Raw genomic sequence first — 27957 nt, 5'->3', positions numbered from 1 at the left:
AATTGGAAAATTTAATCAAATAAATTTTGATTACTGTAGTTTAATTAGTTATAACTAGTAATAATTAGTAAATGTGCTAATTGGATTTTTTGAGGGGTTAAATCACAATCTTTGTTAGATGGCTGTCATCACCATAATGCTTTTGTGCTTTGGAATTTAATGAATTTCATGTATTTATTCTCATAACCTCCTGTTGTGCAAATACTATATACCATGATACACATGACAGTGTTAGATGGAACACAGATTATCAAAGGTATTCAGATGCCTAATTTCTACTGATTTTAATGTGAGCTTCAGTGCCTAAACAGAAATTACAGGGGTCTCCTGCACAGCTGATGGAAGCACTTGGGCCATCCTTTAACTGGAGAGCACAACTGCAGGTGAGGAGTGGAGAAAAGCAACCAGTCTGAAGGAGGAAAAGACAAACAGACCACAGATTAGGAGAAAATGCACTAGGACCGATCCTCTTTAGCTTCCTTTGTGGCTGTGAGATATACCTCTGGAAGAAGAAAGAGAAAAGGTGTTGGAAGCTAAAACTGTTAAATTCTCACATTAAAAAAAGAAGGAAATCCCTTACATTTGACTGCAGCGAGGCAAAAGAGGAGGAAGACACGGTGATAGCAGACTTCTTACTGCAAAGTTATGAAAATAACACTTGGCCAGTAAAGCCCCATCTAACACAAGAGAGTGCTGGGATGGACACACAAGGATACTTTCACAAAGAGCTGTGGCAGGGAAAAGAAGGTGAATTTATGTTGCTGCTTTGGAGTTTTTGTTTTCTTTTACTTTTTTTTTTTTTAAATCCCCATCCAGATATTGGTCAGGAAGGACCTACATTTTCCTCACACTGCAGCAGTATCTAGGAAGAACAGATGTCACCTAAGATCAGAAAGCAAAGATGGTGACTCTGCAGGTCTTCATTTTTCTACAGCTTCTCTTCAGTCAGAGTCTGTTTACAACAGTTTTTCCAGTTTAAAAGTTCTTAAGTATCTCTCTCTTACCCTAAAGAAAACAGTGTCAGCAGACACAGTTTAAAGTGAATTGAAGGTTTTAATTGGTATCTGTAAAAATAAGAAGGTTTTAGAAGCAACTGTGGGTATTACAATTCCACCTTGAAGTCTAATCCGAGAGCAGGAGTGCTAGTGTTGCATAACGACAAAAATAAACACGGTGAGAGACCTACTGTTACTTAAATGTGGACAAGTTGGACCAGCTGTGTAACAGTCAATGCTTCTACAGTAATAAATGTTGACAGCAAAAATAAAAAGAATGCATTACTGAGGCATCATCAAATGAGCCCTGTCATTACATGGAAACTCCACCCTGTATAAGCTTGTCAAAAAGTGTTACTGTAATCCTTTGAGAAGCCTCCTCCTCAGGCAATAGAGAAAAAATATTCAGGATCGGCCCAGAACAGGTGTGTTGTGCTGTAATACCAGGATTTAATCACGTATCTCTTCACATTAATCTCACAAAGGAACTAACTCGGATCTATTTGAGCCCATCATACAGCAATGAGATGATTATTTAACTATCCAATTAAAGTGAGCAAGCTAACAGGATGTTTAAAAACGGACATTCCAGGGCATACAATATTTTACAATTATTATTTGTTTTCCTAAGTCCAGTACCAGGCACTGACACTTAAGAGGAACTGATACTACATACTCTTTTCAAAGTCACTCCCCGAAAAAATCTCAGTTCACACCTTGATCAACAGTGGCAGAGGCCGGTTGTCCATGCTCTGAGATAGCCTCTTTCAACTTACAGAAGAAACTCCTTAATAGCATTTATTTCCTCTTTGCAAAAAATCCCCAACCCCGCTGCCTGAACAGCAGTTGAGGTACCAACATTTGTAGTGCAGGCCAGAGGAGCAAACATGGTTGGAAAAGGAAAATATGTCCACTAGATATATGAAATCAGTAGTGTAGCCTCCAAGTAATTCTGCATACACATCAGTACACGGCTGATCGTATTTTATTATTTGTGGCTTGTTACTGCGGCAATTTAAGTAGCAAACTTATAAAAACAGACAGCATGACAGCTAGACCACATATCTACAATGGCACATCAACAGTGCAGGCCAAAAGAGGCAGGAGGTTTCCAAAATGTCATCTAGTCAACACAGCCGACAGGCAGCAAGCGGCAGGTCCAGTGGTTCACGATTGACCCAGAGGCCTTGAAGGGGCAGGGAAAAGAATGGGATGGCAGATTGAGCCTTCCTTTCAGAAAGCCTGGGAGAGAAAATGGGTGCCTAAATTACGCACCGCTGTACCTCAAGACAGGTACATTGGATTACTATGAATACACACATGTATCTCAATGTTTTTAAGGTATTTCTTTGGAAATTATGTAAGAAAAAGCTTAATCAAACACAATATGCAAATCTATAAATTAAATCCAATTGCTGATTAAATGATGGTATTTTAGCACTTGACATTATAGAAATATGCCCCAAATTTGCCTAATTAAAATTTTATGCGGCTACACCAGTGGATTTTACTAATACCTGGATACAAAAGCACAGGGTTTAGCTAACCATACTATTACCACCAGCTAATTAAGTTACTCACTTTGCTCAGGTGACCTAAGTCGGTGACACTGTTCTGAGCATCCTGCCTACACCATCAGTCGATGATCAGTGACAGGGAGCTGACTGTAAAGTGATGCCTGAACAGCTACAGCCAACATCGCGGTGAACACCTGTACCATTAGCTAGCAGTGGTAATAGTCATCCTGTACCGAAATAACCATCAGAGGGCACTGCAAAACATGCTGTGCTAAACACAATTATGCAATAGCTGTGGTGGAAGCTTTCATGTGCATGCAAGTTAAAAATCCAAAGTGGAGCAGTTCAGCTGTATAAACTGACTCATTAATGATTTCATGCTGTTATTTACAAGTGTTTCCAGTTCTATTTCTCTCTTACACACACTTCTGTTTACAGCAAAGCTATATAGGTGACTTCTCTTTTTAAAACACAGAAGAATTTTCTGCTTATCTTCTTGTGGTTTTATGATGACTTACTGTTGCTATTAAGAAAACAGTAACAGAAACTGGACTCTGTGTCCTGTGTGCTATTGTAATATTTGGGGAAAAAATTGCACCAACTGCAATAAGATCTTAGAAAAGAAAAGGTGGTGTTGTTTGAACACCTGAAGTTGTCAAGAACAAGACTTGTATGAGAAAGCTACATGTTATGTAGCAAACCACAAAAAGGCAATATTTTTTTTTCAGGCTAAAGCCCTCTACTGAGTACAGACTGCTTGTCAAATACTCCCTCTCTGGAATAGTAATTTCATAAAGTGAGGTTATTTTTTGTTTTTAAACTTCCTGCTTCAAAGGCAAAACTGTCTGAGATCACCTTTTTGGTGTGCTTGTAACAAGTGGAGCCAAGGCATAAATAAATATCCTATTTGTGTATAGAACCCATAGCATCTGGAAATCTGCCCCCAAAGTTTATGAAATTTTCCATCAGTTTTCTGCATGTCAAAGTGTGTTAGAAAAAACTCCCGTTGGGGAACAAATGTCACTGGTGCTCTCAGTGACAGAAGAGCAAAAGGAAATGTGAGAAAAGACTGCAGAAGACTTGGACAAAGGCAGATTTTAGAGGAATGTATAAAAATTAGTTTTCCATTCTCCCTACATAGGTAGAGCACTTGGAGTAAGAAGTCAGGAGACACCCGTATCACTGCCGTGGGGACGTGTTACTGGACTGTCACTGTTCTTGGCCATCCAGTGAAGGACTGACAGCAGCTCAGGACACAGAAGCCAGTTCCCGGTTCTGCAATCGTGGCCTCAAGGCTACCGAGTCCTCTCTTTCTTTAAGCTTTGTTTCCCTTACATCCAGATGTTTCTCAGTTGCAAACCCACTTGTTTTTATCATCTTAGGACAGGGCTATCACTATTTTACCTGCCCCCACCTTCTTCTCTCCTAAATACTGATGTCCCCTGCTCTGGACAACTGTTTTGGTGGTCTCCTGTTACTCCCTCTGTTCCAATCCTATCACTCCTACTTCTCGTTCCTTCTCCTGCCCCTTATCTGCTCTTATCTCTCTGCCTTTATATGCTTTTCTTTCCTTCTGTTTTCTTCCTTTCTATCAGCTTGCATAGTTTTCAGTTCTGAACCTTTCTTGGAACTCATCTGTGATGTGAATTTTACTATCTTATTAAAGCATTACAAAAAAACCCCATACCTGACATATTCCTGTTAAAATGCAATAAAAAATTCAATTATATTGTGCCTTGGGTTTTTGCTGTAATCCTTATATTAAAATTTGTGTTCAGTATTAACAAAATTAAAGTCAATTTCTTTACCAATGAATTACACATAGCATAAATAAAGAAGAAAAGATGAACTACAGATATTGTGCAGATACCATGCCTTCATAGTACTATAACCATAATCAGTAAATCTCGTACTAATGAGATATAAGATTTAAATGTGAAGAATGTGTTTAGTGAATTATTGTCAATCAATGTCTATACAACAGGATAAGAATAATCTTGAATGGCAACACACCTATTATTATAAATTCCTAAGTCCTTCATTACTTCAAAATGTCACTCTCAATTTATAGAGTAACAGATAAACATCTTTCAACTGTATACCTCACTGTGTCTACTTCTGTGTAATTGAAACACTGTTTTTGAAAATTCTTGTCATCACTTACCCATTCTGTGTTGATCTGAATGGTGACTCGGTACTGGCGTAGTTCTGGTTAAGGTTGCTTTTCAATCCCGTTTTAAACGTATACATTTAAGATATATCAATCTATTTTTGTTTTCTACCTATAACTTGGAGCTGGTCATTGGGAAAAAATCTGATTGTCATTTCCTTGTGTGAGCATATTAAGCTCTATAATACCACTGTAAATGTAAACGGTTACTCATGACTAATATTCAGAAAAAGGAAACTGAAAATGGCAAGACCAATAAGAAGGAATTTTTTTGAGAGACCCAAATAAATAAAGGACACTTAATGTTTTTAGTTTCTTATGATGGAGGAGACACTAAAACACATCATATCCAACTTCACTGGCTAAAGAAACATCTGGTTGATTTTGCATCCCCAGTGATTTGTGGAAGCCAGTAGGTGTCTGCAGTAACTTTCAACGCTCACCTCATCCTTTATGTCTTCCTGCTGCTGGGCACTGAAGATCTCCATTGCAGCCATCAGCCTCATCATTAGCTCATCCACTGTTGTGTTACCTAGCAACAAAGATAGCTGAACTTCATATCATTAAAGTTATTAAACAAGAAAGAAGTAATTTTATAATTATCCATAAGAAATAGCCAGACTTAAAAAAAAAAAAAGTAGAACATGCAAGTGTCTCAGCAGAATGCTTTTAGTTTGTCTTTTTATTGAAAGTCTGAAATTGTTTTTACAAACAAATGTTGATCATAGGCTAAAATTTTAGGTGGTTCAAATCTGAATAATTGCTTTTGTGCTTGCATGGAATAACTCTATTTTTTCTTTTAATCACCAACATTAAAGGAAAGTAATATATCTGGGGTTCCCTGACATGAAATTGATTTTACAGTTTTAGAATTCCCAGATGTAATCACAGAGACTGAAGCAATTGCTTAGTCAGGTAACAAAAGGTAGGATGTTGGCAGCAGCATCCAAGTTGATGGGTTTAAAAACACAGGGAAAAATACAGAATACAGTGATCGAATGGATGTGTGCGCACGCATTTTTTTCAGGCAGAACTATTAGTAAAATTTCAAATATTATAAGATATTCTCTTCAGTGTATTTACTTCTGATAAAACTTGTGAAGCTAATAATAGCAGAAAAGTAAGTAATCTGTGTATATATATCAAGAAATACAGCACATGCATAGGAAAATAGATATCTCCTCACATTTTTCTACCAGTGTGCCTTCAGTCTTCAATAAGACTGAAAGATTAGTTTAAACTCCTACCAAGATGCACTCAGTCTTTGGTTTCTCTTCCTGAACTGAAGACAAGACTACCCATTAAAGCCACGTGTTGTAGTAGTTAAAAGGTCTTAGACCATGAGAAATGGTCAAAAACTATAAACTCTTAACATCTGCCAGCCTAACCAGCCTTTGGACCCCAGCAGAACAATACCAACAAGAGCTAGATTTATATGGGTGATGCTGGTCAAAATTTTAAAAGGAGTAAACTAAGCAGAAGCCACAGTACCACTAAAGAAAACAAAACGGTCCCCATAGTTTCCAACCCCAGGAAAAAATAAAAATCAAAAGCAAACTTAGACCGTCTGCATTTCAATAAACGCCACAGGGACTTAAGTTTCTATATCGTTGTATCTCTTCTGTAAACATGCCTTCTCACCCAGCCCTGAAAAGCCCTCATTGTTCCCATTTCTAGCATTTGCTACCTTAGCAGAAAACGTTATCCCGCATGCTACAACACGCATGACTTCAGACACTACCATTCATTTGAGGGCATATTGTTAAAAGACACCAGTGTCCCAATTCATGGGAAAATAACAAGCACGGCACGTTTGATTTTTGCTAAAGGATAAATTTAAGTAAGGCTGCAATAGATGATCAATTTAGTTTAGTTCAAAAGATTGCAGAAAACCTGACGAATCATTAAAACCTAATGAACACAATGAAATAATTTGGATTATTTTATAATATAAAGCTGCATTGTACTATGACTTTGAGTCACCAAGTTGCTAAAACAGTTCAGTAATTTAAGCCAGTAAGCACCACTGATGTCAGTGGGATAACAGAGGTGCTGAACTGTGCTGCAGAGTTATAAAACCAAGAAAATCTATTTATAAGATTATTTGTATGAAATAAGTTTTATAAGTGACAGAACTACCACGAATTAGTGTTGTGCTGTGCCTTGCACTAAGGAGACAAAATCCATGCAAAATTAACAATTTTGTCTACAGGAAGGAGCACTGCAGATTCCTCAAGAAAATCCTTAATGCCATATACAGAAATGAATAGTAATGCTGTCTGCAAAAGGCAGTGTTTCCCGAGGCTGAATTTCCTCAGAAAAATAAGGAGATCAGAATAAAGATTGCTAGATAGAAGCAATAAATAAATGAGGACACAGTGTCATGAAGGCAAACTTGTGGAGAAAGCAGAAGAAATGAGAAGCAGCCATTCTTTGATGTATTTTAATTTGAAGAGTTACTGAGAACAGCAGTCAAAGGGCATCACTCCACATCTAAGTCATCTTGCTGTCAGCAAAATCAGAGGAATGGTTATGCCAGAAAGAACTGCTCATGTAAGCCAGAAAGCTTCATTTGAGTGAGATTATATTAGTAACTTAAATTCTGATCTGATTTGTGGTCTCAACACTGCAGGCAGGTCTGAAAAAGCAACTCATGTTCAAATGTTAGCTCACTACATGCAACAGGAGTCCACATATTAACCAGGAGCTACATGCAAAGAACTAAATGCATTCTGGCACTACACAAAAAGTGTAGCCAAAATCTTTTGGAAATCACGGATGTATCTGGATATAAATTTGGAAAACTAAGTGTAGCTCCTTATTTAGGATATTTGGCTTCAACTTTAAAAAAATGAAAAACTTAAACTATGATTCTGCTACAGTCGTGGCAACTTCCGTCTCTAATACCGTGTTAATGAATACGTTTATGAATAATAGCTATTTATATGGTGGCAACTGAAAGTTTCTTTTGTGCAATAAATTCATATTCTGAACACCTTAAGAAAGAAATGGTTAGCAAAGATGTCTTCTAACAGTTTAAATACACAAGAAATACTTTTAACATAAAGCGAGAACAGTACCTTGTATTACATTCAATACTTCATTAGATGATCGTTTTCCCATAATAATAAGGAAAAGTGGAAACTGGTCTGTCTTCTGAGTTCGAATTGTTTGGGCTACGACACTCCCAAAGTGTCTAGTGCACATCGTCAGAAACCTACGTGGGAAAAAAAACCAGTTAACGTTGTAGAGGTGTTTTTGAAGTTAGTTTTTAAAAAATAATTATGCTAAATTCAGCAGCTTAACTGAGCATTATCTACTGTTTAACATCTAGGCTTCTGCATTCAATTCTAGAGCTCTTTATCCTTTTTTATGATTAAATTATGAGAATATTTACAAATATGATAGACCCCAGATTGTCTAAATTAAAACAATTAATAACTGGTTGAGACAATGATTTATTTCATGGAGAATTCTATTTCCTGTTACACTATTCTGCAGGCTATAATTCAAAACTACACCCCCCCCCCCCAAATACTAATGCTAAATCAATTGTTAAAAACTTCTAAAGAGAAACTAAGTAGAGCCATAATCTAGTAAACATGGCAAAGTGTAAAAATAGTATCATTTCATACAAAAGCATAATTTAATAATGAAAGATCAAGAAATTGTTTTTATCAGTCATAGAATTAAAACGTGGTACTTCAGAATTGTATGTTCTTTTGTACTAGTGCCCTGCCAGCGACACACTTAGTAGTGTGATCTAAAAAACAATAATTCTAAGCTTTTGACCAAAAAAAGCTCTTGGATATTAGCATACAGAAGTCTAGCATTAGTATTCTTAACACGATCTTGAATAAATGAAAAAACTGATAAAGCTTTTCTCTTCCATTAGAGGACTGTTTGAAATTAGCATTTCTTTCAAGAGAAAAGGGTAGCTTATGATATGTTTTCAGATCTGATGGTAAAAAGTAAATGTCATAATAATAATGAATTATGAAAGACCAAATGCAAATATAGAATGCTTTAATAAGATCCAATTTAATAAAGTCTGTAAAAATAATGGACTTTTAATAACACGGGTCACAAAAGGCAAAACAGTGGAAATTCTGAGGACTAGCCACTGGTACAGGCTTATTAATTCTTAATTATGTTCATGAAAGGCAACTTAAATCGTGTGTTTTCTTATGCCTTATGATAATATTTTAGGTAACAACTACTCTGAAATGTATGCTCTAACTGAAGAGCAAAGTCCTGTTGTCACATGCATTAGAAGCCAAATCTATTTGAAAAGACAAACTGCATTAAAATGTCAAGTGCTCCAAGTAATTTCTTCTCAAAGATACTGAAAAGATTCAAAATTGTAATTTTTTTAATCGATATATATTGTATCTAATAAAATGGCTAAGAATTGATAAGCCTGTTGAGTACAACATTGGGCTCGTTTGAGGCACTTGAAGTATAAAAGAAAACCCTCCTCAGAGACAATTTGTAGTGTAACTGTGGCCATAGTTGGATGGAAGGCAATGAGCAGGGGCAGCTAGCGAGTATTTCAAAGCCATAAATGTTACTGGCAAATATCTTTCCTTGCCTCCTTGATACCTGTCTTTTGCAGTTCAGAACGATCACACACAAAGACAGTGTCAAAAATGCTGCATAGAGACTGCTATATCAGAAATACCGATGTAGAGACATACCATCTGGTAAAGATAAAATAAAGCGTCCATAAAGTCTGGGCATACAAACTCTTCAGCTAAATAACGTTTTTTGATGTTTGCTTTTCAAGGTGGGAATACGTAAGTGAAATCTTGGCCTCACAGAAGTCAGTGGTTATCTTCCACGGCAAAATGACTTATGTGAGTTCAAGATTTCACTCCTGTAAGTAATAAAGACAGCAGACAATTGAACTGGATTCCTGAAACTTGTATATTACAAGTGTTCAACAGTCTTCAACACACCACAGAGTAAAAGCACTCAAGTCTCACGGGAAAACAAAATATTTAACTGGAGATGAAAAAGTGCTGTAGACAATAATGCTATAGAAAGAACAAAACTAAACAGAATATTACAATATTAGTTGCACTAGGCAAAGGTATTGGTTTGTTGTTTGGGTTTGTGGGTTTTTTTTTAATCAATTCTGTATTTAATCAACCCATAACTCAGTCTCAAAATATGCTTTTACAGGTAAAGGGGGTGTACGCAGAGAATTCTGAATGAATTGGGCATTTTGGTATATTAAAAGATTTCCCAAATAATTTTTTTCCAGAAGATGAATTTTTATATGTGGAACTTCTGGCTGACTATATAGAATCTAACAGATTATGATACCTTGGGGTGCTCTATAATCAAAGCTGGGAACAGGTTTCAAGTCCCTGGCTTCAGAAGATGGCAAGTCGTGCCAGGCTGTTGTAAGGGTACACATACTTTCCTGGTTAAGTAACAGCAGAAGAGATGCCAGATGCAAACAACTCCCATCATGGTGTTTTTTGTTGTTTTTTTTTTTTCTTTTTCTTTTTTTTCTTGCGGCCACTTCTTACAGCCACAGATGCCATCCGCCCTGCTCTTTGGAATTGCGTCCCTTCCTCTGCGGCTGTTGCAATCTGCTCAGCTCGCAGGGACAGCAGCCAGCTCGCTCAGGTACCAGCTACAAGAGCAGCTCATGCCAATTCTGACCCAAATGCCACAGATTTGCCACTGCTGCCATCAGGCCGCCTTTGTCTTTCTTGGGGGAGGAATGAGAAACAACTCTTCTTCCCAGCACTTCCAACTTTGAATAATGAATGTCCAGATTACAGTATGGGCAGCTGAGATGAGGATGTTTGTGGGGGATGAATGACCAGCTGGTGGTTATCAATGTGTATCTTCAGAGCACAGCAAATACACACAAGAAGCTTCTCACTAACATGATCCATCAAAATAGATCCTGCCCTTTGGAACCAAGTAAGACCCCACTTGTCTGTTGAACTAAAGTGTAGTAAAGCCAACAAAAATGTGAAGGTAGTCAAACGATGCAACACTGAATAGAGAGATAGCAGCAGCAGCAGCAATCTCCAACGCCTACACCGTATAACTCCTGTTCACCAGCGATTACTCACTCGCACACATGCTCTTCGCCAGGTCAGTGGTAAGTGCTCAGCAATTACTCATAATACGTCTGTTCTGTTCATTTTACTAGATGGGTAGGAAATTAATTTTCATTCATGATCCCCGTTCAGCTTTTCTCATGCCTTTTAACAGATTTTGCAACTATCTAACTAATCTTGCATTATTTTTTTTCCTTTTCTGCCTTTACTGATTCGGTATTTGCAGACCTTTTTTACGTTCTTCCACATTCATATCCAGAAGGGGAAAAAAAAAAAAAAAAGAAGAAAATCTCCTCTGTGCTAATACTTACTGTCAGAAGTATGTGAGTAGGACCAAAACAATCTGGTGCAATAACCAGTATCTTATTCTGTACATCACTAAGAACGGGTTTTCTTACTTTCATCTAAACAGAAGTGTGCCAGATCTTTCAGTGGCATCTCCAGAGCTGCCAAGAGAACTGCCTGTGGAGTGCATCAAAGAGCCAGATGTCCCTCCGGGGGGAACTGTTTTCCACAACATGCTAGATTACTGTGATCTCCAACCAAAAGTGGAAATAGAGGAACGCTGCCAGAAAGAAAGGGCAAATGGCACCCTACTAGTCCTTTTATTTTTAAATTACAAAAATATTCAAGGAGGAAGAAGTATGAGAAAGGCAAAAAAAGCATTTTTTGAAGGAAAAATCTATTAAAAAAAAATAATCTCAAAAGTTACAAGAATAAAGCTCATCAAGAAAAGTAATAGTTTTGGCAGACAGCATAATTTCTTTACTTCTTTCATGACTCGCTAGCAATGAAACCAGCAGTTATTAAAGCTACAGAATAAACATGGACACTGACCATGGCTTGACAAATACAGAAACAAACCCTAAAAAAATTACAAACTTATCTTAATTTTTTAAATGTAGATTCAACAGGTATTAATTCTTAGACATAGTTCACTCCTTGGTTGAACGCAGCAAACAGGAAAAATTATTCTGGTGAAATGAAGATGTTAATTTGGGGTGTTGCTGATCACTGCACAGCAGTTATCCTTCCACATGCACTCTGAGATAACCTGTGCGAAGAGTTATCATGTTTGTAGCACATTAGTTTCCCAGAGAAGAATGTTATCATTCCCTACCAGCTAATATGTGACACATTACATTAAAATACATTCCTGCCATAACTTTTTTGTAATGTTATCATAAAATGCAATTTATTTAATGTTACTTAAAAAAAAGCTCCTAGGAGGCAATTATGAAAAAATAACAGCTTTAAAAATCTACTGAAAAAAGTTTAAGATATTACCGAGTCTCAGAACCAAAGGGAATACTTATTACAACTTAAGTCTGTGATCTACCATAGCTCCTGATCTCAGATATGCTATGTAGAACTTTGTAAATGCTGGGGTTTAGCAATAATACGCTTTTGTGAGAATGTGCAGCTTTTAATTTTTAACAACAAAATTGGCCACCTCTGGCCAAAGTGCTGATCATCAAAAGTGTTGATCGCAGAGCTCAATATTTTTTGATCTCTGGAAAGCTTTTGATCTATATGATACCTATTTACACCTCAAAATATGTATTGCCTTTTGGGGGGAGGTGGGGCCCAAAGGAGAAAGCCAACCCCTAAATGAGAGATGGCAGCTGTTCCCAACAGGAGGTGTTTCATCATTACAATGACTGGTATTATCTCATTGTTTCTTTATGTACCTCCTGCTCGTGTATTATGTTGTTTCACATTTTTGTTGTGAATGATCTACTGCGGTAAACTTTGGATCCATGATTACGCAAGATCCCTCCTTACCACACCATGAACATGAACAAACAAAAAAGCTATGATGCTAAATACTTTAGAAAAAACGTAACTATTCCTTTAATATTTAAAGGAACTAAACAATTTAGTAAGCTAAGAGCATCGCTGGTGCCCAGTCCCTAAAGGGGGCACAAGGCAGAGGCATTCGTTGGCTCCCAAACTGTCATGTTGCATTTTCCAACGTGAACTGGTTCAAAGTGATTCCTACTCTTACCTAGTAGAGGAAGAGTTTGCAAAGAATTGAAGAACTGAAGAGGAATTAAAGGAAGAACTTATCAAAGAATTGATGATTCCGAGCAATAAGAGTCCTCAGCATTTCCATTAAAAATCACAGCACAACACAGCACTGCTGCCTGCTGCCCTTGGCCTCGATCCAGTGGAAAGGCTCTAAAAGAGCAGAGGAATTCAGTCTCCTTTCTCTTTCCACTCAGAAAAGTGGCAACTGGCATGGCTTTGAAAGACATGGACACCACCTACCTACCAGTCATCACTGAAACCAAACATTAACTGGTCTATGCCTGTCTTCTGTTGTGGTATCAATTTTCAGTTACCTACTGGAATCAAACTGATGACACAATCTGATAGGATGAATAGCTCTGCATACATCCCCAAATTAATCTATCTTCTCAAGACATTGTGAATAAAATAAAAATGTCAAGCAGTCATAGCATAGTATAGTTGCAGAAAAAGTAACTAAATCTAAAATGCTCATTCTAGCTCTTTTTTTGTTAATCAAGTAAACCTGCAGAAGGAAACGAATGCAGAGCAAGCTGCATATCATACATTGTAGTGTACTCCTGGAATGTGCAAAGAGGGACACCTGATGCTATGTTTTAAATGGGTTTTCTATTTTCAAACAAAAATTGAAAGCTCTCCTTTGCTTTTGCTTTTCTTAAACTCTCCCCAGCAACTTAAGGTTAATTAATAATTGTAATTAGCAAATCTGTCTAGTGCACTAAAGGGCAAATTCTCTTCCATACAGAGAGAACTTTGCTCTCAAATGTACGTATAAAATGTATTAAAATAAATATAAAAAATTGCATAGGATTTTAGATCAATTTTCCCTTATTTTTTGTACCAACATAAATAAAAGAGATCTGTTTATTTGTTACAGTCTTACTCATAAGTATTCCTGGCGTTACTTTTAATTTTTATACACTGGTGGGAAAACTTTGGAAAAGTTCTTCCTAAAATGAGGCCCTTTGGCACATGGTGCCCACTATGCTTCTTGTAACAGAAAGGCTGCACTGGAGATGTTTTTCGCTGTATCATCTCAGCCTGCCTGCTCAGAAAGCAGCAGCAGGACAAAATTGCTAACCTCTTCTAAAATATGTATTCCCTTTCAGTCTGAGCTGGAGTTCAGTCCACAACTGGGATGCTTTTGGGCCAAAAAAGCTTGCTTTATTTATAGCCAGATACTTTCCAAGGCCAACCTTACTTTAAGAAACTTTAAAACTTCAGAAATGGGTGTGAAAAAAAAAGTAACTTCTTTCCTGAGCATGAAGAAAACAATGATGAATATTAAATATGCAAGATTTCAGATTATTTTTAATAATATATACTGTGCAAAGTCAACAAAAGACTCATTAAAATGTTAATGTAAAAATAACATTTTTGTATTTTTAAAAAAAGTAAAAGCTGAGGCCATGAAATGGTATATTAAAATAAGCCTGTTATCCATAGTCTCCATAATACAGAGTTATGGTCTTACCCACATTGGTAGGGTCATAACTGTTGACTCAAACACAAGGCGGAATGAGTAACAGATACAAGGCATGGTTTAAAGACATATAAAGCAGCCTGAATCAAATGATGTAGATATTTTCTTTAGTAACCACACACTAAATATCCAGGAATTCAGATGTAAAAAGCATGAGTTTATCCCCTCTTTCTTTATGCAAGAGTAAAGCCTACATAAGTGGGTTATCTATCTCTTCATAAAACATGGAAGATCTAATTTCATCCCGCAAGGTTCCAACAGATTAAGTAAATACTTTATAACCCCATTTAGTCTAAATCACATCCCTCTAGAAACTCATTAATCTGTCCTTTCAGATACCACTGGACACCAGGCAAAATCATTGGTAAAAGTATAAATAAAATATACCTGGACCCCTTGCTAAAAAACTGTACTAAAAAAGGAAAACACAAGATGCGCTTGCACATCAGTGGTAGTTTTGATTATTGCCTATTACATTAGAAAGGTGTGTAATATATGATTTGCTAAGGAATACCCAAGGCTTGCTACAGGTAGATTTAATAATAACCTAGATGAGAACAGAGAGTATGTATAGTTACTTTACAGATGTTAGTAAAGTGGCAGAAGCTACAAGCACATTGGAAGCCTTCCAGGTTAATTCCAGGTTAATCTTCACAAATCGGAGAAGCGTCTTGACAAGTAAAATGCAATTCAACAAGGTCAATGAAAGTCTTCAAGTAGGAGGAACAATTGCACAAATACAGAATAAGAATCAAGCAGTAAGGGAAGAAGAAAAGTCATGATGTGAAGATGACAAGCATCATATTGGGGTGAGTAAACAGAAGCATGGTTTGTACAACATAAAATAATTCTCTTTCTGTATTTAGCACTGAGAAGGCAGTTTTAGGCACAGTGCATCAGTAAAGATGTGGACCAATTACAGAAGGACCACATGAAGGTTGCAATAATAAATGTCTACAAAAGGACAAGCTACAAGGAAAGGCTGAAGGAGTCACAGTTGCTTAGTTTAAGAAAACTGCGGGAAAACATAACAGTGCCATTTAAGTCCAAAGAGCACAGCAGCAGAAAGGAAGAGAATACCTCATTGCCTACTGAGTGAACCAAGATATAATTATCATTGATTGCTGCAAGAGAAACTTCAGTTAATATTAGTGTGAACTACCTAAAGGGAGTGAAAGTCAAGTACTGGAACTGGTTATGGAGAAACGCTGAGAAACCTCCCTCTCACCAAAGATTAGATCAGACAACCATCAGTCAGGAATGACGCAGGTACAACTGAACCTTCTGACCAGGCATAGACTGAACACTGTCATCTGCAGCTCTCCAAGACCCACAGTCAGAACGGTAACAAAAAGGAGAGGCGAGAGGTCAAAGCAGAGTCATCCTAACCCAAAGGAAGAGGACGGGCATCTGCACTTCTGCAAGGAGTCTTTGTCCCAATTGGGCACCCTGCAGTACCAAGGAGATTCATTCACACCTTTCAGCTGCATTTTGGTACAAAAAACTCTGACTGCCAACTCAATGATTTCTTCTGACAGTTGATTTAGATGCATAGATGCAGCTAAATTTCTCTACAGCTTCAATTCCATTAGACTTCACTGGTGCAGTTGTGGACTTCCTGTAGCTAGATGGACCTGTGAATGACTTCTTTCTCCTTCCTCAAAACAGTCCAAAAAGTCTGTCTTGACTACCTGTTCTTCTGCCTTCACCTCTTTTGCCCAGGACACTACAGAGTTTTATTCTTTCACCTTTTCTGTTCAACAAGTTTAATACACTACACTGTAGTTCGAGTACAGTGGGATAGAACTTGCTTTAGGATTTGGTTTTATAGTGGGGACTTAAAATATATGCTTACAAATGTATAAGTTTAGTTAATTCCCATGGTTTTAATAATTATTTTTTTCAGACAACCTTAAAGCATCGCTATAGGCATATAAAACAATGCACTGAAAACCTTAAACACATCGACAGAGAGACTACTTTCTATTTATAGTTGAATATTATGGAGACATCCATATCTTACTAATCATGATCAGATTAAAATGCATTATCTGCTGGTTTTTAGTTTTCCAAATTTGGACATTTTTAGACTACCAACATGAAATTACCTTGAAGCACATAAATATTTAAGCAGGGATAGTTTACCTTTTCTGGTGGGTGTATAATAAACAGTTTAACCATCATCTATATACAGGCTGTTTTGTTCTCCATCTAAAGAGACAATCACCTTTTATCCTTTTCCTTTTTTCTTCGTTTCAGTGCTATTAGGAAACTATTCACAAGTGCAACCCCGAACAATACTATGCAGTAATTATGACTAGATGAGAAAGAGATGCGAACAATTACTGAGCCCATTTTGAAACCCTACACTAATAAAGTCATTAGATGCTGCCCTTGCCATGAGCCTTCTAAAAGCTTCTGAAGTTACAAGAACACACAGCATTGTTCGTTAGGACAATCGCTGCTGGCAGAATGCAAACCTTGAGTTAAACCATGCTGCAAATTGATCTTGACATTCTGCTAAGACCGCCACTAAAATCAAAAGCAAAGGAGAAAAGGAGAAAATGAGCGGGTGGGATGTAATCATAGAACAGAAGGGTTCCCTCCTCACCTTCTTTCCTCTTCCTCCTCAAAACAAACCATACAAAAAATGACAAACTCGCCCAGTGTTTGAGAAACTTTATTTTTAAAACATTAATTAGACTTTTGACCTGTTTTTATTGACTGGCACTGTATTGCTACTAAAGTAAATAAAACAAAATATTGCAAAATACAATAGAAAAGGTTTTCACACTGTTCTGTGAAACCTGTTAAGGATTTAGTGCCTAAAGAACATGTCCAACAGTTTTGCAAGCAACATATACAGAACCTACGGTCACTCCTGAAGAGGCAGTGAGAAATTAACTCGCCAAGTCCAGCTCTCCCAGGCCCCACACCTGCAATATATTTGCTGAAGGATCAAACAGGATTGGGGAGCTGGAGTAATATGGTCAACTGGTCTTCATCCAGGCATGCATCATTCAGTAGGTTAGTATTAAGGGTCAGCAACTGTGAATATTGCTAATTACTTGATGATGGAAATCACCGGTGAAGACAACCTGCTGCTGAGAAGTGCTTTAGTCAATTAACTCTTTCCTAAGCTTAAGCAAAGTGAAAAACTATCATTTGAACATTAAAACTAACAAGTACTTGTCATCAGAGCTGAGAAAAGTTGGCAACACCTTGAAATACAGCGCCCAAGGGCAACGATATCAAAAGCTAAAAAGCTTCTACAGACATTTGAGTCAGTGTTTTATGGTTTTGGCATTGCTTTGGTTGGCAAACATTATATACACTGGAAATCTGCTTATGTTATGCATAATCTATGTTTGTAAATGCTGTGTACAAACATATGGGAATGTGCGCATATGTAGGTATATATGTATGTGTACATATATTCACTGTTTATGTTCTGGATACAAACATATTATATTAATGCATATTAATGAATTTACAAAAATGGTTAGGCATGTGCTTACATACATATATATATACACATATATATAACACCTCCCATACACACGCACATAATTTTATTAGAATAATGGTGTTTAGTCAACTCTTTGAAGTCAGAAAGTGCCAGAATTACAGCTGCTTATGTCTGGCTCTCCTGCTTATCTATCCCATAACCTCTCTGGAAACCTAAGGAATTGCTTAGCCCATGCCATGGCCCAATGCAGCAAGTGAGCTGCTGCAGCTGCGTGCTCAGACCAAAAGGTAGGGCCAGAATTGTTAACACCACTGCTGTCAAACACCACTGCTGCTGCCCTCACATGTCCCATAAGCGTATTTCTGCTGTTTGGAGTGGCATGATAGCAAATCTCTATTGCAAGCAATGGAAAGGAAATAATGACTTTTAAGCTCATTATTCACCCCAAATTGAGTGGAATACAACAAGAAAGTAAAAGATACACCTGTAGCTTTGTGGGGTTCTTTCCTCCTTTGACCACGGACAACATAATATTGAAAACAGTTGCTCACTAAGATAAAGTCTAAACTATACATGATAAAGCTTTCAAGTAGATTCTTTAACAGTATTTTAAAAACACCACGTTATTTTCCTAAATGAAGGGTAATTGTTTTATCATATTATTTCGTGTCTTCTATTATGATTTTTTTAATTCTAGTAATGAAAAGATTCATAATTTGCAGCACTTACCCAAAGTAATTGCTCCCTTTCCTGCAAACCTTGTCAGAGGCAATTAAAAGCTGTGGAAGCCAAAATAAAACATCCTCTTAACTGTATTAACTGGAGTTCTCCTTCGGTTTGACAAAGTAACAGTCCTGGGTGGCTATAGTTAGAAATTTTTCAAAATCTGACTCCCAAAGTCGTAATGCTTATGCTCTTGCACTACTGCTGACAGTTACCCTGGCGCTTGCTCACAGCCTTTTACTTCTAGTCCTACCTACAGAAGTCTCTTCACTCTGTTGCAATGGGTGTTGAAGAACAAGATCAAGAGATTCCAGCTGAAAAGTGCTAGTGTACAGTAATGCAGGATTCAAAGCACATCCCTACATCAGTGTCAGTCAAGGAACAAAAAAAAAAAAACAGGAAAAATGATGATTTTGGAGCTGTTTTTGTTCTACAGTGTTCAGGATAGATCCCCATTTCATTAATGAGAAGAATGGAAACTACTATTAAGACTGTTTTTGGAACAAAATTACATCCATAGATGTTAGAAAGAGGACAGAAAAGAGCAAGAAAAAGAATCAGAATATTCAAGATTTTTTGGATTATATGAGGCAAATATTTATATCTGTCTGAATTTATTCATGCCATGCTACAGTAATGAAAACCTGTTTTTTATTACTGACATTGAGGTGTCCCTACTGATTGCTGTAAATAAAGTGGGCCTGATTCCTCTGCCTTCCCACCCTGGCTTTCCCAGTAATGCAATTTTAACAGCAGAAGTAAGTTACTCTTGGGCTACACCAGCACGTAAAAAGCAGTTCCTTCTGTTGTTGCCATTGTCTTCTCACCATTCAAATAAAAAGCTACATGCAACTGTATTCATAGGGATACAGAACAGAACAGGGTCCAAGACCACTGTCGTTGTGTCACATAATGACAGGTAGTAATTAAACAGAGGTACCAAGTATTTATTTATGGGAATGCCCACAGTGCACTGGCACTTTCCAAAAGGAGAAGGAAGCATGACAACCTCTCTGAAGAAACCACAATCTAAGGAGGAGGATGTGACACTAAACACAACCGAGAAATTATTCTAATTTGAGCCAGCATGCCTTGTTTATCCCTTGCTATTTTTTGACCTCACTGTTAATATGACAGTTTCTTTGTTATTGTTAATAGAAAGCAAAAAATGAAGGCTTAAAAACCCTATCGTACTGCACAATCGGTGACTAGGTTCACTGAGAATAGCTATAAAGCCTTAAACAAGCCCTTTATTTTGTGTTTTAAGAAGTGTCATAAGGAGTTAATAGGACACAGCTGTACAGGCTCTTTCTAATAAGCAGCTTCTGTCGCTTTGGTCACCACAGGTGTCTCTGTAACCTGCAAACTCTTATTACTAGTGTATCAAAGTTGTGCTACTTAATAGATTTCTTTAGTAAAACACAACAAAGCAATTACATGGCTGTTGATCGTCAGTCATAAAAAAAACCCTCAAACACAGTTTTTCAAAAGAAACTACACTGCAATTTTTTGTCATTGTAAAATAAAAGAAACTAGAGAATTAAATAGAAAAGCGAACAATAGAACAGCAGGTAGTCAACTGAACTTAGCCACTACAGATGGTTTAGAAATAGTGTTTCCTTCTACACCAACTTGAGGGATAAAAGAAAAGGAGGAGGCTCCTTACTGCCCATGAATGGCAATACCAAAAGACTTAAGCAACTTTCCAGTCTATGTATTTGGTCCCATGAAAGAACCTAGATGTTTCTTTTTCCTCTCTCTCTGTTTTCTTTTTTCAAAATATTTTATCTGTTTTTGCAACTGCTTTTTTTATTAATCTTTAACTCTTCTCTAGAATAACTTAAACTTGAAACACAGCTGCTGATTTGTCCAATGATGAAATGCAGAAGGTTGAGTGAGGAATTCCTGTGAAACACAAGTGTCATTTAAAAAGTATTTTAAAAAGAGAGATTGTTCTGTTCTCCATGCCTACTTTCAGTAATGAAATATTAACCATAATTTACATATTTAAGAATAGGAATGCATGAATGCTCTATTCTAGCAAGCCACAAGAGAAAGAAACATAAATATCTACTTCTAATTGTTCAATAATCAATGGAATTGTGTAAAAAAAGTGGCAACCTTATCCCAGCCTGAATGATCGTTGCACGTTTTGTTCAGAATAACTTTCTTTATAGTAATATACGCAAGACACTATCCTGCCAAGCAGTCATCTTCTGTGTAAATAAAGGTGAAGTAAGGTCCAAGTTAGAAAACTAAACAAGTCTTATTTCTAAATATAATAAGTATAATCATAAAATCAGTATTTTCAATAGATTATGATCAACTGATAACTAAAGAAGAAAGAGGTCTTTATATAAAGATAAGAAAAATTGTTGGCAACACACAAAAGATGTAGAAGGAGGTGGAATCTACAGGTTTTTAATTTCTTTACTCATCAGCAAACTGATAGTCTCTCTAAGACATAGGATAGCTTTTGTTATATTAAAACCTATCAGAATGCCTGAACATTACCAAAGGAACATTCTATAAGAAAACTGTAGTTCAAAAAAGTTCATATGCATTGCAAGCTTTTAATTTTTTGCATAATCTGTTTTTAATATTAATAACATGAATGTTATTTTTTTAATAAGATTTTCATTAACAGCAGTAGTTATTATCCCAGACAGTTCTAATGCAGTTACACCTGCGTCCATACAACTATTTTTTCCTGCACAGGAATAAGAAGTCACTTTGTAATGAAAACAAGGACAGTCCAATTCTTAGTGAACATCAGCCAGCACAGCTTCATTGACCAACCAAGTACGAGCATGAAGTTTTTAGTTCAAATAGATATCAAGCAACAAAAGATTTGATACCCAGAGATAAGGGTCCTCCTTGAGAGGAAGGCTGCTCCACTCACAGTCCAAAGAGTCTTACCTTGCTCTGTTTGCTTCTTTTGTCATGTCCCATGCCCAGGTTATGAAGTTCTGACTCAGATAGGAGACAATAGATTCAGCACAAAGCATTTGTGAGCAGAAAACGTTGGTTAGTACACTTTCATCATGGTGGAGGTAGATAGCAAGAAGCTTTCTCTGAAAAGACATGAAAAAAGATCACTGAAAACTTCCTCAGGCTATTTAGTAATTTAAAATTACTGCTGCAGATTTGTGTGTTAGTAAGCTGTATGGTGTTTATTGAGGGTGCTGAGTATCTCAACATGCACACACAGTGAAAAAAACCCAGTAGATTTCGAATCAAATGGTCCATCCCTCCAAATCTGTGAATCTTCTCAATGCTTCCTAATATTTTGTTTCAGGTACCAAAATGCAATATATTATATGCTTAGAACATGAAAATAACAACATTTGAATGAAAACCAAAAACCTTATTAACAGACTTAGCTTAAGAAATGAGTGAACTTTTTTGCCTTGCTGCCCAATAAAGATAACATTCAGAACAATTCCCTGAGCAAGGAACACACCTCTTGATACAACAGCATCTACAATACAAAACAATTATAAATAACCTGAAGAACTGACAATGTATTGTTATCACCCCGTCTGTAGCCAAATAAAGAGGAAAATGAGTAAGCAACAATACAGCTGCCTACAGTCCCAAAGCCTGCGACATTACATGCTGGATGTTTTGGCAGCTCTCCATCCAGCCATATGATGTGGGGAGGCCCACAGCACATCAGCTTCTCACCTACGTCGTAAGTTGATGTGTAGCTGGTCAAAAGGCCACGTGTCAGCCCAGCTGGCTAAATCTCTCGTGGAGCTGAGAAGCAAGGTAGCCACCCCAGCACCGCAAATGTAGGACGCAAGGGAAGGCGTACAGGAGACACGGATCACATCCCATATTGAGTTTGTGAGCGCTCATATATCTCATCGTAGTTACCACGTTAGCGAAGACTAGATAAGGATGGTGCTTGCGGCTTCTTGAAACAAAATATTCTGTGCCGTGTTCTTCTGAAACCCTATCAAGTAATATTTGAGCTTCACTGCCAGCAGCACAGAGCTCTGCTGTGTCCCCATGATAATCTCAGACCACCTTTTGGAAAGTGAGTCTGTGTACGTAAATATAGAAAGAAAACTGAGAAAAATACAGGGAAACCATAAGCTAGTTTAGGACCATGATCCTATATCTGGTATTCAATGAATTACAAATACCATTCAGAAAATTACAACTTTCCATTCCCCCATACCCATATATATTACTTACTTTATTTTAAAATCCTGCTTGAACATATTTGCTGAGACAATATGGTAAATGCTATTTTCAGACTTTTATTAAAAGTCATTTCAAATCTCTTCATCAGAAGTAACATGGAATACTAGATATTGATGTGTATTAATATAGCAAGACATGGGATGCAATTTTGAGACAAGCTGTCTTTGTAAAAAGCCTGTAAGGCTATCACCTCATATACTGACTTTGGATAAAACTTAATGACTGTTTATAAAAAGAAGAATACATTTGAAGATTAGACTTTGGGAAAGGGATTAGTAATTTGCATTAATGCTTGTCTAATTTAATTTAAATGTTCTTCAGAACCATGTACACATGTGCCAGGAAAGACCATTAATAAGCCCAACATGCAGAGATCCATATAAGTGCAGCCAACAATGTTGACTGAAACTAAACTTGAAAATCCAGGGCACTGATGCACAATATCAAGCAATAAAACAGCATTTCTGTGGTGATATTTAATTTAAAAAGAAGAAAGAGGCAGGGGAAGATCAGGCACTGTCTGTTTTTGAGGATCAGCCATTCTGCATTTCAAAGCGTCGATCCCTGCAATATCCAGGTTACTGTGCTAGAATCTCGACTATTATATAGCAGTTGTAAGAGAGGGAGGGCAAAGATGTGTTTACTCAGTGATTAGGGCCTTAGAATAAGCCTCTAGCTCCTAGAGAGACAGCTCACCACTTATTCATTTGGACCAATTCACAAAGCCTAGAAAGATTAAACATCCATGCTGAGAAGACAAGCGAATGCAGACGGTGAAAAAGAAATAAAAATTCTTTAAAAACTCTGAGATGACTTCATTATTTTTTCCACAAGGAAACTTTAGGAAAGTGTTTAGTTAGAGAAAAACCCACATTGACCTCTCTCTAAACCCTTAATCTTTCCTTTGTGGTGGCACTGCTTTGTGGTAAGCGGATGGCTTTGCTCTCCTCTTTTCACTGGGAGCGGATAGAAAAAAAGGCTCTTGAGAAACACTTTTACTTCCAAAGAAACAACCCCATGAAACTGTTAAATATGAGATTCCATACAACTGAATGTTTCAAAATATGTACAGTTTTAGGCTTAAAGATTTAGGTACAAATTTTAGTAAACAAACGGGCATGTACACAATAGATGTTTACACTGAGCTACTTCACAAGTGAATGTAATTTTTGTTGCATCAACAAATCTCACCATGCAAAGACTAAACTCCATCACATACAAAAGACTGTACTTGTATCTGATAATTCATCCAAAACGTTAAGGTCAGACATAGGCGTACTGCTAGGACAAATGAAAAGAGTTAGCAGGAGGAACTGAAGTGTTGAACCATGATTTTGAAAAATCTTAGGGGAAAACAGGGATATTTTTTCCTTGGAAAAGGCTCACAGCTTGGAGTTTGTTGTTGCTGTGTGGTTTTTTTGGTTTTGGGTTTCTTTGGTTTTGTGGTGGTTTTTTTTTTTTTACTAATCCATGGTAGTATAGTATATATTTATAAGCAGGTTTTTGTTGGTTTTATTTCAAGCCTTTGAAGAATCAGAGTAAATTCTAGGATTCTATGATGACTAATACAGGGAATTTTTTAGTCAATACTAATAAAATAAGCTTACTAAACTGTTGAACAGTCTTGACTTCCATAAAAGAAGCCTACTAATGGAGCACTAGTCTGTTCTGTATTGGCTTTCTCAAAAATGTAATGACTCGGGGCTTATATATTTAGCACAAAATTTTAACCAGGAAAAAAAATCCGACACGGAAGAACTTTTACTAGTCCCTCCGAAGGTATGGGACACTGAAAAGGTTCTAAGTACTGAATAGCTGATGGACTTCCAAAGGCCTTCGGACTTCATGAACTTAAGCCATCAAGAGACGTATTTTTCAGAGTATGTTCATGCTGAAGACCAGGCAGTCATAGACTGGAATTTTCAGAAGGGGCCTGGATTTACAAACATAATCGGGAGTGCAAGTCTCATCAATATCAATAAGACTTAAGGCCCTAAAAGCTTGAACTCTAAGCTCCACGTTTCATTTTATTTCAGAAGAAAAAGGGCCATGGAAAGAGGTGCTACCTGTTTTCAGCACCTTGGCTATCTAAACACCTTAAAAAATCCAGACCTCAAGCATTTTCTTCTGCAACCTCTGTTGCATTCAGGCTGCATGAGACTCAGCTGTGTCTCTGCTCCCTTGCCTCACACCCACCACTATGTATTTGCAGCGAAGTGCTGCAGCCCTCACCTGCCTGATTTTGATCTGTTGATGGAATACGCCTGGCACGTGGCACCCTGGAAGGAAATGTGGGCTCTAGGTTGACACTGTTCTGCGGCAGGGCAGTCCCCTGAGAGGCACAGTCCCCCCAGAAGTAGCCTTGCACAATGAAACCTCTCTGCCACATCATCCAGAGTGTAGCAGCCTCCTGCCACATAAACTGATGTACCTGACAAAGAGATCTGACATGCACATATGGTCCCACACATGAGACAAACACATTAAAGATCTGTCCTGTAATGGCTATACCATCCACTTGGCCATTTTTGCATTTTGGAACTTCAGAAAAGTTAATGCACTTCGTACAGAATTAGAAGAAATGAAGGAAAAGTTGTCACTGAGGCAGAAACACACAGAGATCTTCATGAGGTTGAGAGACTTAAATTGATACTCACTGCGTAACGAGATATCCAAGCTTCTCAGCCAGTTCCTAATAATGTGAGTAACTTAGATACCTCAGAAGAATATGAACTTGAATGAGAATAGCAATACAGTCATAAGGGTCAGCAAAACCACAGACCTGAATGGTTATTTTTGAATCTCAGGTATACAAGTTCAAGTAATGACTGAGACAAAAACGTTCACGATGTAACATCTGCTAGGGGCATGAATGTTCTTTCAAGCTGGTAGGCTAACAAATCAAGATCTTAATTTTTCGTCTAGGTTTTATGTAGTGAGAGCTAATTCAAATGAACAAAGGGACAAATTTGCACATCTTTAAGCCTTAGAAGTGTACAGTCTGACCCACCTGTCTAACGAGATCTTGGAGATCATATATATGATCAGCTTTCTTGGACACAGCAACTCTATCATGCACAACCCTTTTTTCCCTAAGCAGAATGCAAACCTTCTCTAACACCAAGGCGATACACACCTTTGAATTTACTCCACCTTAAAAAAAGGATCAAAGCAGGAATAGTGCAGATGGAGATTCACAGGAAGCCTTGTCTCTGTATTACACATAACAGAACAAAACCAGCTGAAGATAAGCATTATTAAATTGCCCTGCACCAGTCAAAAAAAAGGAGGCAGACACCAAAGACAGAGAGACAAGGGGCACTAACCAGTCTCTAGCCTTGTAGAAGAGGATCCAAACTAAACTGTACCCCACAGCTTCCTAAAATGGGAGTGAGATGATCCCTGTTAATAGTCTGATCTGGTCTTTTGTATCATATGTGGCATAAGACATTCCTAAACTAATTCCTAATTTAATCTTTCAGTAATTTTATCTTTCAGCGAAACATCTAGTCTCAAAAAAATCATCGGTGATGGAGAATCCATATGAACCATGGTAAGCTGTTCAAATGGCTAATCACTCTCCCAGGTAAAGGTGTGTTTTATTTTGAGCTTGATTTAGTCTACTTTCATCTCCCAACTATTTGATCCTATTATACTGTTGTATCTCTATTTCGATCAACTGAACTTGTAGTGATATCTTACATAATGCAAAGAGTATCCAGTAATTAAAACCAAACTCAAGTAAGATCTGTAAGTCATAGGCTTTGAAAGAGGAGGAAATGTAGAGTGTGGCAGACAATTTCAAAAAACCTCCATTATTTAATATCAAGTACAGAGGATGCTGAAGAGAGACCCATACCAGGACTAACCTTTCATATATGAAAGATTAAGCTATTCTTCACATATGAAGAATAAAAGGTGTGTGGGCACATGGTGAGACTACTAAGCTGGCATGTTGTAGCAAAAATTTCTAAACCATAATTATCTGCAAGTTAAGAATTAATTTAAGAATGAAAGGCCAGAACTGCTAACACATACATCAGGCAAGACTGGAAAGAAAATGTAGGTGACTAACATGGGACTTAACTGGAATTTATGTACTGACATCTACCATAGTGTAGCTGCTTTACTCTTCCTGGGAACCTAAAGTTATACTTCTATACCTCTCCTCTACAGTTTCAACCAGACCATATAGATTAGCATTCAGGTTATTTATATTTAATTGGAATCTGTAAAGTAGTAATTTCTCCATCTAGGACCCTCAGACAGCTCAACTACAGATGCATTTTCAAAGCACACCTAGGATACACAACATGATCAAGCTCCTTATAAAATGTAGGAGTAGCAATTTGACTTGATTTGGAATGTGCCTGGAGTCGAAGTAAAAGGTGATGGTGAAGCTGTACTCCTTGACATCACTCTGCAGTATTTAGGGAATAAATGGGGGGAAAAAGAGGACAAAGACTAAACCACAAAGCTGTCCTGCAATTGGGATTTGGAACTTCTCCCTACACGAGGTAGCATTTAAAAGACATACTGCAAATTTCTCTTCTTGGACAAGACAACTGGAGAGCAGTCAATGCTGTTTCTATAATGTGGTCTAGCAGAAATCAGAATAATTATCTGTGTGAATCCTTCTTCTCCATTAAGTTCAGCATGAACTTAATTAGCTGAAATAATAATGAGGGACAGCTTTTTGAGTTACACAGACAAAAATGATACTACATAAAGCCCTGTATGAAGGAATATTCTGCTACCACCAGGGGGGAGAAAAAAAAAAGGGGGGGGGGGGAAGGCAAGCTTTTATTTGAATATGCCAAATCATGGAAGGAGCATACTTTCTTCTAGGTATTCAGGAAATAAAGTACCCATAGTGAGAGGGATGGTGCTGCCACTAAATTGAACCTATAAGACAGAATTCAAGAAGAAGAAAAACATGGTTCATTTTCAGTATGCAGGAATATATATTGAGGTGACAATACCAATCTGTGCTAAGAGAGATGTTTCACATATTTATTAAAATTCAGTGGACAGAAAGGTTGAGAGAGGAGCAGGAGGTGATCTGACAGAGGGATATAAAGATAAGAGCTTCTGAAAAGGTAAAGCAATTGTCTCTATTCTTTCTCATAATAAAAGAGTAGCAACCACCTATAAAAATGAAAAAGCAAACAAGCTCCAATAAAAGAAAATACTTTTGTATTATTCAAGTAAACAGCTCAGTAAGATTCAATATAGCGATTAAGATCCTGTATTAATAACAATACCGCCTGAAAT

At 37.2% G+C, this 27957-nt stretch overlaps 1 protein-coding gene across 2 annotated transcripts in view; it reads right to left on the bottom strand.

Annotated features, from left to right (window-relative positions):
• The window catches only part of FAF1 (Fas associated factor 1), a 177194-nt gene that overhangs the window by 25270 nt on the left and 123967 nt on the right, over window positions 1-27957 (bottom strand). For both annotated transcript variants that reach the window (XM_069788767.1, XM_069788766.1), the window contains exons 13-15: window positions 21391-21545; window positions 7763-7899; window positions 5126-5214 (exon numbers count right to left, since the gene is read on the bottom strand). In XM_069788767.1, the coding sequence (XP_069644868.1) occupies window positions 5126-5214; window positions 7763-7899; window positions 21391-21545 (381 nt within the window). The remainder of the gene's footprint in view (window positions 1-5125; window positions 5215-7762; window positions 7900-21390; window positions 21546-27957) is intronic.

This window comes from Haliaeetus albicilla, chromosome 8, assembly GCF_947461875.1.
Source record: "Haliaeetus albicilla chromosome 8, bHalAlb1.1, whole genome shotgun sequence".
Taxonomy (NCBI): Eukaryota; Metazoa; Chordata; class Aves; order Accipitriformes; family Accipitridae; genus Haliaeetus; species Haliaeetus albicilla.
Note: the sequence above shows the minus strand (reverse complement) of the source record. Positions and strands in the feature narration are given on the sequence as shown.